We start from the raw sequence: 13,596 nt of genomic DNA, 5'->3' as shown, positions 1-13,596 counted from the left end.
TCAAGACTCACTAACACACACACACACACACACACACACACATTAAGACTCCCTTCAGAAACACACACACAAGGACATACACACTCTGCTGTGCTGCGAGAAAACACACAAATACACACAACTCTCAGCAACTGTCACATGGGTGTGGGTGTGTGTGTATGAGCATTTGTGTGTGTGTTAGACAAATGGTGTTGCGTTGGCATGCCCATGTGTGTTGGCTTGGCATTGTACATTCTACAAGTCTAAGTGTGTATAAAAAAGTGTGTTCAGTAGGGCTGGGATAAACGATTATTTTTTAAACGATTAATCTAGCGATTATTTTTTCGATGCATCGATTAATCTAACGATTCATTTTTTCAGTCCGATTCGATTTCGATTCGATTATCGATTATCTCCCCATTAATTCACTAATAGCAACTTATACATGTTTATTTACACATCTGAATGAAAAAACATGAATTCTTTAAAGGGACACCAGGCAACGTTTTCGTGTTAATTACTCATCTTCGTAAGTCGGTATATGGTTAAATGACTCATTACAGGGCGAATGAAGACTCTCTCGCCCGCCCCTACTGCCTGTAGGAAGAATATCCCGCTTGCAAGTTCAGTGTATCGTACCCGCCGACCGAAGCAGGATCAGTTTATATCCTGCATCCACAGCACAGAGGCAGGCTAACGAAACGCTAGCGATTGTTGTAAACGTGTGTATAATGGCAGAGCCGGCGAAGAAGCAGCGAAAAAACCCTTGACAGAAGATGCAAAGAAAAGGAAAAGAGCTTCAGACCGAGCGAGGGGGGAGTTTCGTAGAGAAAAAGCATTGCCTGGTGTCCCTTTAACATTGCAATATATGTTTATTGCTCTTAAGATTCCAAAATAAAAGACTATACAAGTGCAAAGTAATGCATTCTTAGTCAGAGGTAGCATTCAATAAAGTTCAGTAGTGTATGTCTAATTGAGTGCCATTTTGAGAGTCATTTTAAGACGTTCGTGTGGGAATCCTTGCCATTAACATTAACACAGTTAAAAGGCTGCTGATGTGTGGATGCAATTCATAACTAGTTAGTTCTTCTCCTTTGGACAAGCACTTTTGAGTCTTGGAAAACACTTTAACATTTAGGCCCTACATCGGGATTTTGCAAACATTCAGAGTCAATAAAATGAGCCCTGCATGAGTAACGAATAAGCAGCTGCAAGTAAGCATGCTAAACTCACCCAAACAGTATTCTAACGTTAGCTTTGAGATACTGCTTGATTGCATACTGTAACTTAACTTAGTTTAGTCTCCTCAATGTACTGTGTTGTGATAAGACCTTAGCAGAGTTTACTTTAACTTTAATTCAGCAGTTTTAATGCTGCAAATTTGCGCAGCATGGTCACGATGCTAAGCGGATTTAATAGCAATTTAGCCCACTGTGTTCTATGCAGTGCTTCTATGTGGCAACAACAATCCTTCAACAATCGTGAATATTTTGTTAAATGCACATGCAGAGGAGGAACAGCGGGCTCGTTACGAGAGAGAGCGGGCGGGGCGAGGAAAGACTGTTTGAGTAAAAAGTGCAGCTCAATGAAATTATCTTATCTTATCTTTAATTTAAATAGTAGGCCTACAACATAGAACATCAATGTGTGGTGGCCGGTTTTTATTTCGTGGTGCCCAGCCACAGATTAGTCAACGTATGGAAAACACTGAAGGTGTAAAATTAAAAATATTTAGCAGCACACGTTATGCTTGACGAATCGACGCTCATATTTTGCGTCGACGTATTTTTTGCGTCGACGTCATCGATTACGTCGACGCGTTGTCCCAGCCCTAGTGTTCAGTATGTTCCTTTATGGATACACATGAGCGGCTGTGGTTCAGTTGGAGCGTGGGGATTTTGTGTGTGTGTATGAATGAGTGTGTGTGTGTGCGAATGAATGAATGAGTGTGCACGTGTGCGAGAGTGTGTGTATATGAATGCGTGTGTGTGTGTGTGTGTGTGTATTAAAGGAGAATTCCGGTGTGATATTGACCTAAAGTGTGTTGAAACATGATACCGAGTGTGAACGTATGTCTCATAGCCCATCTCGGCTTGTCCCCTGCACTCCAAAATCTGGCGCTAGTTAGCCGATGCTACCAACAGCTTTTTCAGTTGTGGTGCTTCGGCATCGGGCTAGCCATGCAAATAAATCACTGTTTTACACCATTTACGAGGCTCAATGTATCTCCACACTTCATTGGTAGACTACCGAAGGCCCTGACATTTAAAACGAGACATTGAGAACTTTTAAAAAGCACTGGTAGTTTACTTACAAGACGATTTATACAGACAGTATAATAATTCAGTGGAAATGCATGGATTCCAGTTTCTTCCAGTAGCAGCAACTGGAATCCATGCATTTCCACGGAATTATTTTTGGAATCTGATCCCTTATCATACCTGTTCATTCTTACTCGTCGCTCTACTTATCGTGACTAAATTCAAGATGGCTGCAAACGCTAAACTTCGTGAAGATACTGTCTGTATAAATCGTCTTGTAAGTAAACTACCAGTGCTTTTTAAAAGTTCTCAATGTCTCATTTAAATGTCAGGGCCTTCGGTAGTCTACCAATGAAGTGTGGAGATACATTGAGCCTCGTAAATGGTGTAAAACAGTGATTTATTTGCATGGCTAGCCCGATGCCGAAGCACCACAATTGAAAAAGCTGTTGGTAGCATCGGCTAACTAGCGCCAGATTTTGGAGTGCAGGGGACAAGCCGAGATGGGCTATGAGACATACGTTCACACTCGGTATCATGTTTCAACACACTTTAGGTCAATATCACACCGGAATTCTCCTTTAATGAATGGGTGAGAGTGTGTGTGTGTATTAATGAATGAGTGAGTGAGTGAGTGAGTGAGTGAGTGTTACCTGCTGCGGGGCGGGGCCTTTAAACCCTGCAGGGTCGATGCGGGAGCCCATGCTGAGTGGTTGTGGTTCGGGCGGCACGTGGGGGTTGTGCGCGGTGGCGACGACCGGGGCGACGACCGGGGCGACCTGGTATCCGGGGTAACCGGCGGCGTCCTGGATGACGGGCGGCTCGTCGCGCACGGGCTCGCTGGAGCGGGTGATGGCGGGCTCGGGCGGCGGCCCGGCCTCGTCGTTCAGCGTCTCGTCCAGCTCCTGGTCGGTGTAGGCGCCGCCCTCGGTGTCGGTGTCCTCGTAGTCGGACGTGTGGCGGCTGTCCGTGCTGTACATGCTGTACTCGCTGCCCGGCGCAGACAGGTACGACAGCCGGTCGTCATGGATATCCAGGTCATCCTCAGGAGCGCCGTCCGCCTGAACAGGGTAGAGAGAGGGAGAGAGAGAGAGGGGGAGAGAGAGAGGGGGAGAGAGGGAGAGAGAGAGAGAGAGAGGGGGAGTAAGGGGAGAAGTAGAAAAAGAAGTAGTTGTAGAGAGAGAGAGGGAGAGAGAGGGGGGGAGGGATTGAGAAAGAAGAAGTAGAAAGGGCAGAAGAGGGAGAGAGAGAGAGAGAGAGAGAGATGAAAATGATTATCAGGTTCTGTTTGAGGTGTGTGTTGGACCTGTCCAGCAAGATGTGTGTGTTTGTGTGTTAGAGGTGCGTGTCGCCTCACCTTGCCCTCGGAGACCCAGACCAACTGGTTCTGCTGCTGCTGGATGGTCTCCTTCAGCGCGCCGTACCAGCCATCGTTCATGTTGTTCAGGTTGATGGTTGCTATGGAAACACAACCACAACACAGATTATCATGATGACACAATCCAGGCAGGGGTCTGGGCAGAACAAGACCAGAGCCTCTTACCCTTCTCAAAACCCTCACACACCCACACACACACACACACACACACACACACACCCACCCCCACCCCCCCACACAAACTCACTGGTGAAGAGGTGGTTGTTGTTCTTCCTCAGCTTGAGGGCTCTCTCGTAGAGTTTGCGGGCGCTCTTGCGGGACTCTGGGCACAGGCGCGTTCTCATGTTCTTGACGCCCTGCTTGCTGTCTGGGCTGAGGAACACCACAATGGGGTACCACTGAGCGTAGTTCAGACGGTCCACCGCGTTAGGGGTGATGTCCAGCAGCGCATGCTTGTCCTGTAGAGACACACCACACCAGCAACAGCATCAGGCCCTGACACACCACACCAGCAACAGCATCAGGCCCTGACACACCACACCAGCAACAGCATCAGGCCCTGACACACCACACCAGCAACAGCATCAGGCCCTGACGCAACTACTAACTAGGGCTGTCACTTTACGTTCAAAAATCTATTGCACAATCGATTGGACCAAACAACACAAGTTTCGAAAACTAAAATAGGGAATCGATTTTAACCAAATATTTACACTATTAATTTTAAACAAAATAAACAAATAAAAAAGATAGATGTAACAAAATTCACAAACAAGAATATAAGAATATAAAAGAATTCCGAAGTGCAGTAAGCATTGCGAAAGCTAAAAAGAAAATTCCCACCAAGTTTACGCACCGGGAAGAGCTGTTTCAATCAGCTGCTGTGCTGCTCGTGTTTTGCCAAAAAATGGAGGAAAACGCGATCAACCTGTGCGACATGTAGAGAGACGAGTGATAGGCCCTAATAACTTGAGGAGTTCGATGTGGAAGTACTTCGGATTTTTGGTATATTAAACTATGGAGAAGAACAAAGCGGTAGGCTACGCAAACTGTGCAATCCAGTTCTACGTAGGCGAAATTTGTTTGACATTTCTAATCGTAAACACAGACACAGCTACGTTGAAGCCTGCAGTCATGTCACTGATGTAATGGCAGTCCACTCAGCTTACTGGTTTTCGAGAATGTTGCACTTCTGTTTGTCATTGTGCACGAAACTTCACGCCAATAAATCATCAGAAATATTGCTGGCTTGCGTCTACAAGCACCCTCTTTACGTTCGTCCTAATGCCTGTTAGTTGTTTGTGGATTGGCCTATATTTGGCGTTGAAAATGGAAACATCTTTAGACATAAAAAATCGATTTTACAATCGATTCAATGAACACTTATGTCTCAAATCGAACATGTCCCTACTACTAACCAGCTTCGGAAAGGAGAGGAGAGGAGAGAGAGAGGAGGACTAACTAACCCGGTCTATGATCTGTTTGATGGTGTGGAGACGGATGATTCCAGAACTCCGCTGATCTGTCCCCGCATCACGAGGCTCACTCTCTGGAGATAGAAAGAGGGGGGGGGGGGTAAGAGAGAGGGAGAGGGAGAGGGAGAGGGAGAGAGAGAGAGAGAGAGAGACCCCAGAGAATGAATGAGTTAATTACTCTTCTACATGTAAGTAAATTACATTTCCTTCCCAGTCTTGAGAGGGCTGTGTGTATTTCTGTGTGTGTATTTGTGTGTGTGTGTGTGTGTGTGTGTGTGTGTGTGTGTGTGTGTGTGTGTGTGTGTGTGCGTGTGCGTGTATACTTAGTGGGTTTGGAGTGGTCACTCACTAGCCAGCTCGAAGGTGTCTTGCTCCTCCCTGGAGAGCTTCTCTCGGGCCATATCAGCGATGGGCCCAAAGATCACCACAGGACGCAGGAACCCAGCTACAGGACAGACAGAGATGCCTTAGAGATCTTACTACTCATCTACATTTTCTCTGCACTTCTACTTCTCATGGTGTGTGTGTGTGTGTGTGTGTGTGTGTGTGTGTGTGTGTGCGTGCGTACCCTCTCTCAGGACGACCCTCTCGTATGCGGGGAACTTGGTCTGGACGGGCTGGGCACTCAGGTCCTCCCGGCTCTTCCTCAGATTCCGTTTAGAGCTACGCAGGCCGCGGAACCGCCAGAAGTCGGCCCGGTCTCCGCCTGGGGTCTTGGGCAGCGTGTACTGCACACTGGACAGCTGCTCCGCCCTGAGGGACACACACACACAAGGAAGAGATGCAGAATCTTATTGGAGAGGATACAGGTCACTCTCTCACACACACACACACACAAGGAAGAGATGGAGAATCTTATTGGAGAGGATACAGGTCACTCTCTCACACACACACACACACACACAAGGAAGAGATGGAGAATCTTATTGGAGAGGATACAGGTCACTCACACACACACACACACACAAGGAAGAGATGCAGAATGTTATTGGAGAGGATACAGGTCACTCTCTCACACACACACACACACAAGGAAGAGATGCAGAATCTTATTGGAGAGGATACAGGTCACTCTCTCTCACACACACACACACACACACACGGAAGAGATGCAGAATCTTATTGGAGAGGATACAGGTCACTCTCTCTCACACACACACACACACACAAGGAAGAGATGCAGAATCTTATTGGAGAGGATACAGGTCACTCTCTCTCTCACACACACACAAGGAAGAGATGCAGAATCTTATTGGAGAGGATACAGGTCACTCTCTCTCTCACACACACACAAGGAAGAGATGCAGAATCTTATTGGAGAGGATACAGGTCACTCTCTCTCTCTCACACACACACACACACGGAAGAGATGGAGAATCTTATTGGAGAGGATACAGGTCACTCTCACACACACACACACACACAAGGATGAGATGCAGAATCTTATTGGAGAGGATACAGGCCACACTCTCTCACACACACACACACAAGGAAGAGATGCAGAATCTTATTGGAGAGGATACAGGTCACTCTCACACACACACACACACACAAGGAAGAGATGCAGAATCTTATTGGAGAGGATACAGGTCACTCTCTCTCACACACACACACACACACACACAGAAGAGATGGAGAATCTTATTGGAAAGGATACAGGTCACACTCTCTCTCACACACACACACACACACACACACACACACAAGGAAGAGATGGAGAATCTTATTGGAGAGGATACAGGTCACTCTATCTCTCACACACATCATGAAGAGAGATCAACAGGGAAAAACACCTGCTGTTGTTGGAGATGATTTCACTCAAACACACACACACACACACACACACACCTGTTCTTGTTGGGGATGATGCCCCTCTCCACCTCCTGGTGGTTCTTGCCGATGCGGATGGCAAGCCAGGAGCCCAGCTTGCCGTTGTAGAGTGTGTCGACCACGCGGAACACCTCGCCCTTGTTGAAGCTCAGCCCGTACGGAGACTCCTTCTCGTACTCGAAGTGCGTGCGGATGTAGAAGGAGTCGCCCACGTCCGACTCCACGATCCGCCGGTACACTGCAGCAGAGCATCACGGGAAGGCAGGACTTAGACAGGAAGTGGTCAGAGGAAGAACACACACACCGAGGGAGGAGTGAATGGATAAGCAATGGAGAGAGGAAGAGGAGGAGGAGGAAGAGGACGAAGAAGAGCAGCATGAAGAGGAAGAGGAGGAAGAAGAGCAGCATGAAGAGGAAGAGGGGGAAGAACAGGAGGAGGAGGAGGAAGAGGGGGAAGAACAGGAGGAGGAGGAGGAAGAGGAGCAGCATGAAGAGGAAGAGGAGGAAGAAGAGCAGCATGAAGAGGAAGAGGGGAAGAACAGGAGGAGGAGGAGGAAGAGGAGCAGCATGAAGAGGAAGAGGGGGAAGAACAGGAGGAGGAGGAGGAAGAGGAGCAGCATTAAGAGGAAGAGGGGGAAGAACAGGAGGAGGAGGAGGAAGAGGAGCAGCATGAAGAGGAAGAGGGGGAAGAACAGGAGGAGGAGGAGGAAGAGGAGCAGCATTAAGAGGAAGAGGGGGAAGAACAGGAGGAGGAGGAAGAGGAGCAGCATGAAGAGGAAGAGGAGGAAGAAGAGCAGCATGAAGAGGAAGAGGGGAAGAACAGGAGGAGGAGGAGGAAGAGGAGCAGCATGAAGAGGAAGAGGGGGAAGAACAGGAGGAGGAGGAGGAAGAGGAGCAGCATGAAGAGGAAGAGGGGGAAGAACAGGAGGAGGAGGAGGAAGAGGAGCAGCATTAAGAGGAAGAGGGGGAAGAGGAGGAGGAGGAGGAGGAAGAGGACGAAGAGGAGCAGCATGAAGAGGAAGAGGAGGAGAAAGAAGAACAGCATTAAGAGGAAGAGGGGGAAGAGGAGGAGGAGGAAGGAACGTTATGCTCACCGTCCTTCTTCTTCTGGGCCAGGATGGTGACCTCCTCTCCTTTGGGCAGGTCCAGCAGGAACAGCACCGCCTCCTCACGGATGATGTTGGCAAAGTCCACATTATTGACCTGATGGGACACACAGACAGGACACACAGGGCAAACGTGTCAGGGAGAGTGTGAGTGCAGAAGGTGAGTAGGTGGCAGTGAGTGTGTGTGAAAATGCATGTGAGTGTTAAGGCTTTCTAGATATTTCCAGCCATGTGTCCCACTCACAGTCCCACTCTGAGTACATGAGCTGAGTGAAGAGTGTGTGTGTGTTGAGAGAGAGAGAGAGAGAGAGGTAGAGAGAAAAAGAGAGCGAAAGAGAGGTGATCTGATAGCACATTGATGAATATACAGTATAATATTAAATAGTAATACTGTATCATTATACATTTCATTTATGCCAATAAAGCTCCATTGAAGAGAGAGAGAGAGAGAGAGAGAGAGAGAGAGAGAGAGAGAGAGAGAGAGAGAGAGAGAGAGAGAGAGAGAGAGAGAGAGAGAGAGAGAGAGAGATGCATGCAGACACATAAAAAGGATTAAAAAAAAAGCTGCGATGTGGAGCCATTTGGCTGGTCACCAGACTGGGGAGGTGGTGTGTGTGGGGGGGGGGGTCACATCATCACCTAGGAAACCACCCTGTAAAGAGCAGGCATCTGGCTGGGCCCAGAGCAGAGGGGGTGAGAGTGTGAGTGTGAGTGTGAAAGAAAGAAAGAAAGAAAAGAAAGAAATAAAAGAAAGAGAGTGCAGAGGAATTCTGGGATATGTACCGGTCGTAAAAGAGCTACTGCCGCTCCAGTGCCTGTAAAGCTCAGCTATAAACCCCCTCCACATACACACACACACACTTTTAGTGTCCTGATGATATCATCCATCAGCTCTAAAGCACCCATCACTGCTGTTATGATAGTGAGATCTCACACACACTTACTTCACTTGGAGATGGCTACACTGATAAGGCCTCTGGAGCAGCCCCATTAATATGATGTAGAATGGCACGTTAACACACACCAACACTAATGGTCCTTTCCCACTATGGGGTAAAACCCCGGTGTCTGTAAAGCCTCGGACGTTTTGTATTTCCATGATTGAGGCGGGACAGTGGACACCGGTAGGACAAACATGTAACGACGTGATAATGACATTCTATGTAATGACTAAAGCTAAATAAACGGAACATTTAAGACATGACCTAGTGTGATTATTTTAACAGACGTAACGTGATTGAATGGTGAATGTTTTAAACTGTAGGGAGTTGTGGTGTTGTATGTAGTTTTAGCACATAGCTCGCCGTAGTGTTTGTTTTTAACTATAGGCCTATATATAACAACTACGGGAGCAACGGAGGAAAGGTATGATGAATGACATGTTTGACTGATGAATATAGACGGTATAAGGGTAACCAGAAAACACAGACACATTCAACAAACATATACATTCAAGCAGACATACATGCAGTGTTTTAAATGAAGGCAGCGCTACGCTGCCGTGACGGTGGCTAATTGTCCCGTCACACACACACACACACACACACACACACACACACACACCAACACTATGGGACACCGCACTAAGGAACACACACTCAAGTGTTGGGCTGGGCACCTTGCACCAGTGCCACAGACACCACACTTCCACCATTAGTGTGTGTGTGTGTGTGTGTGTGTGTGTGTGTGTGTGTATGCCTGAGACGAGAGAGAACGTGACTGAATGAGTAAGAATGTGAGAGAGAGTCAGTGAGCGAGTGCGTCAGACATGCACATGCACGCACACACACTCACCCTGAGTATCTGGTCTCCCTCCTCCAGCCCCTCTTTGGCCGCAGGACTGTCCTCCAGAACGCCCGCCACAAAAATGCCCACGTCGTTCCCTCCGGCCAGACGCAGGCCCACACTCTCCCCCTTCTTAAACTTCACCAGCTTCATACTGGGCCTAAGATGTGCACACACGCACACAGACACACACACGATAGCAAAGTTAGAAGACTATGAAAAGGAATGAGCAACAGTGAAAGAGTCATGCAATACAGTAACTGTGTGTGTTTAGTGTGTGTGTGTGTGTGTGTGTTTAGTGTGTGTGTCCTACCGGAGGATGCTGTCGTCGGGGGTCTCGCTGGGCACGGGTGCATCTGCAGGGCTAACGGGCAGGTCCACATCAGGCTGGCCAGGCTGTGCATACACAGGTTTGGGCTCTGGAACACACACACACACACACAAATAAATACACTCACATAGAGCCTTTCAGCATACAGTCCCATTACAATCTGAGGGTCAACAGAGCTGCTAATCCAGCTAAGGAGCATGGAGACAGCCAGTCAGAAAATACCACTTACAGCAGCCGCAACCACACACACATACACATATTTTATCCTCAGTGAGGAGGTCAGACAGGCACAGTAGGATGTGTCGGGACACCATCATGTCACAATGTACACACACACACCTGGTGTGTGTGTGTGTGTTGAGTGTGTGTTGAGTGTGTGCGTGTGAGTGTGAGTGTGTGTGTTGGGCATGTGTCAGACCTGGCAGCGGCGGCAGCTGCTTGTCTTGGCGTGCAGGGGCCTCCTGTCTGGGCGTCTCCTCCACCATCTTGGCGGGCATGGGGATGGGCGCTCCCTTGGACACGCGCTCCTCCTCACGACTCCTGTGGCTGCCACGGCAACCAAACACAAACACACAATCAGCTCTCAATCTCTCTTCACACACACACAGGCCAGACTCGGGTCTATGTATGCACACACGCACGCACACACACGCACGCACACAGCAGACTCATGTTTCTATCAGCACAGTGTCAGAGCTCAGTAAGGAGTCATGCATTATGGACTCACAGAAAACACACTGCACATCACACACACAACCTTACACACACACAAACACACGCTTAGCTCTGCAATGATGGAGTGAAACAGACATCACAGGCAGCATCACACTCCACAGAAAATAGAAGGCAAAGCAAGGACACAGAGAGAGAGAGAGAGAGAGAGAGAGAGAGAGAGAGAGAGAAAGAAAGAAAGAAAGAAAGAAAGAAAGAGACAGAGAGAGACTGTGTGAAGAGAGGAGAGTGAGTGTGTGTGTGTGTGTGTGTGTGTGTGTGTGTGTGAGTGAGTGAGTGTGAGTGTTGGGGCCTGTACATGTGAAGGTCAGGGTTCTGCTGCGTCTCCTCCTCCTCCGCTGTTCTATATTTAGCCTGACTGCTCCAGCTCATCTGATCAGAGGAGACACAGCAGTGAGCAACGCAACTGCCCTCTACTACCCCCTACTACCCCACAGGAGCTATCTGCCCCTACTGCCCCACGGAGGACCTTTATGTGTGTGTGTGCCTGTCTGACCAGCTGATGTTCTGAGTGTTCATGTTGTACATTAAGGGCTCCCAGTAAGAGGAGGTCTTTATCTGTGTGTGTGTGGCTGATCTTTTGTGTGTTCATGATGTGTATTAAGGGCTCCCAGTGAAAGGAGGTCTTTTTCTGTGTGTGTGTGTGTGTGTGTGTGTGTGTGTGTGTGTGGCTGATGTTTTGTGTGTCCATGATGGCTCTTTTCACAGGGAGGTCAGGAAGGTGACGAGAGTGCTTTACTGTAAACGCTTCCAGTCCATTTCTCTCTTTGTATCGCCTTTTAATATCACTTTGTTCCCTCGCTCCGCCCTGCTCACCCACTCCACCCTCGGGGGCGCCAGTCGGGAACAAGACTGCACAGAGCAGAATGAAAGATTCTTCTGTAGTCCTGACCAAAGACACCCGAGAGAACCCCCCCACGTTGTGTGACGTTGCAAGCACTGTATATAACGACTGCAAGTTAGCAAACTAACTGGCCTCCACTACTAGTTGACAGCGGTGATTGGTTGTTGACCTGTCAATCTCCCTTTAAAGCCTACACAGCCACAAGCTTCCGGAAAACCCACCGGCAAGCTTTGACTAAAAACCAACATACATGTGACCGGGCGGTAAGGGCTCAGTTGTACTTGCGGTTACACCAAGCATATGCAACCTGCACCGTCCTGTCAATATACTTTCTGCATGAAACGCGGCCAAAACACATGATATTGCATGTCTTTGCATCTTGCAGATGCGACTCGTTACGTCACGTTGATGTGCGCAACCGACGCACCAAACAAGCGCAGAATACGCATGACAGCCATGATGCGCACGCGTCATTAGCAGCAAGTATAATGAGGCCTTCACCCTAGATTCACATGCTTGCGTTGCGTTACTGCATGCTGGGTTTTCCCGACAGTCGGGGGTGTGCATTATGGTGTACATGCTTGCCTTGCGTTTCTGTCTGATGGTGCAGCAAAAGTTGAACATTTCTCAACTTTTTGGCAGACGGCGACAATTCACTTCGTCAACAGATGACATAAGCCCATGTAAAGTGAACGAGATACGTCTCCAGCACTGCATTCAATGCAATCGTGTGTAGGCACCGTAACACTACATCTAACCGCTCAGCAACTCCACTAACTGAAAGCTGCAGACACCTCAGAAACTGTGTCAGTGGATCCCATTTAAACACCACACTTCAGAGTCCTTTTCACACATCATGGCCCTGAAAGTGTGTCCCCCGTTCGAACATCATGTCTCTTAAAGTCCCATGTTTCAAACGGCACGGCTCATCTGAGTGACCAGTCGAGGATTGGCGACCGGCGCTGACCCCAGCCATGCAGCTGAGAGACGTCATGGAGACCAGGGGTCTCATTTATAAAGGCTGCTGCGCTACGCACAAAAAAACGCTGCATAAACGGAGGTGAACTGTATGTGCGCATCTTTCACCGCCAACGACAGGATTTATAGAAAACAAATATGCAGAAAAACATACACCTTTCAAGCACTGCAAAACACTGGGCAATCAACTCCCGTTCTCTCTCTCATATAGGCTACTTTTCAGTAGTAACTAGCCTGGACACTAACCTCACGTGTCTCATATGGGCTACTGTTCAGTAGTAACTATACTGGCCAATTAGAAAATCCAGCGAATATCATAATATGCCCATGATTATACCCGTGTTTATAAGTTGATACTTTACACTTTATGGTTTGCCATATATATAATATAATAAAGATGATCTCATTCAGTACTTTTTTTTCACACAGGTGTACTTGGTCACGTTTTACATTTTCTCGCTCTCTGCAGACTTGACTTCCTTCTCCAAATTGACATGACGTCTCCATCTTTCTCGTCAACTATTATCCAATAAAATTCCTCCTGCATAAAGGTGTGTGCCACAAGTTTTACATATGTATTATTAAAGATACAATCTACTTATGCACGAAAGTAAGGTAAGGTTTTAGGTTTTATATTATTAAGACACTTTCGTGCATACCTTGAGTCTAGGGTAAGGTTTTAGGTTTTATAAATGAGGCCCCTGGAGAGGTGTTTTAACTGGGCTAGAATGTCCATAACTTCCTCATCTCTGGGTGGGGTAGCATACATATTAGAAAGCTAAATACCGCATTGACTGTCGAGTTCTATTAGGTGGCATCATAAACGTATATAGGGAGGGAAAGTGAAAACCAGTCACATGCTCCTCCATTGGCCTCCAGTGATTGCTGACCCCACCA

General features: G+C 47.8%; 1 protein-coding gene across 7 annotated transcripts in view; it reads right to left on the bottom strand.

Moving 5' to 3' along the window:
• tjp1b (tight junction protein 1b) overlaps positions 1-13,596 on the bottom strand; it is a 46,405-nt gene that overhangs the window by 10,182 nt on the left and 22,627 nt on the right. For all 7 annotated transcript variants that reach the window (XM_076268469.1, XM_076268485.1, XM_076268510.1 and 4 more), the window contains exons 9-19: positions 10,564-10,691; positions 10,128-10,233; positions 9,824-9,974; positions 8,018-8,126; positions 6,942-7,161; positions 5,662-5,846; positions 5,443-5,538; positions 5,085-5,167; positions 3,866-4,076; positions 3,598-3,698; positions 2,894-3,301 (exon numbers count right to left, since the gene is read on the bottom strand). In XM_076268469.1, the coding sequence (XP_076124584.1) occupies positions 2,894-3,301; positions 3,598-3,698; positions 3,866-4,076; positions 5,085-5,167; positions 5,443-5,538; positions 5,662-5,846; positions 6,942-7,161; positions 8,018-8,126; positions 9,824-9,974; positions 10,128-10,233; positions 10,564-10,691 (1,798 nt within the window). The remainder of the gene's footprint in view (positions 1-2,893; positions 3,302-3,597; positions 3,699-3,865; positions 4,077-5,084; positions 5,168-5,442; positions 5,539-5,661; positions 5,847-6,941; positions 7,162-8,017; positions 8,127-9,823; positions 9,975-10,127; positions 10,234-10,563; positions 10,692-13,596) is intronic.

This window comes from Alosa pseudoharengus, unplaced genomic scaffold (genome assembly GCF_046254945.1).
Source record: "Alosa pseudoharengus isolate Yale_2024_CS ecotype anadromous, Long Island Sound unplaced genomic scaffold, YU_APseudo_1.1 YU_APseudo_1.1_scf_10, whole genome shotgun sequence".
Taxonomy (NCBI): domain Eukaryota; kingdom Metazoa; phylum Chordata; class Actinopteri; order Clupeiformes; family Clupeidae; genus Alosa; species Alosa pseudoharengus.
Note: the sequence above shows the minus strand (reverse complement) of the source record. Positions and strands in the feature narration are given on the sequence as shown.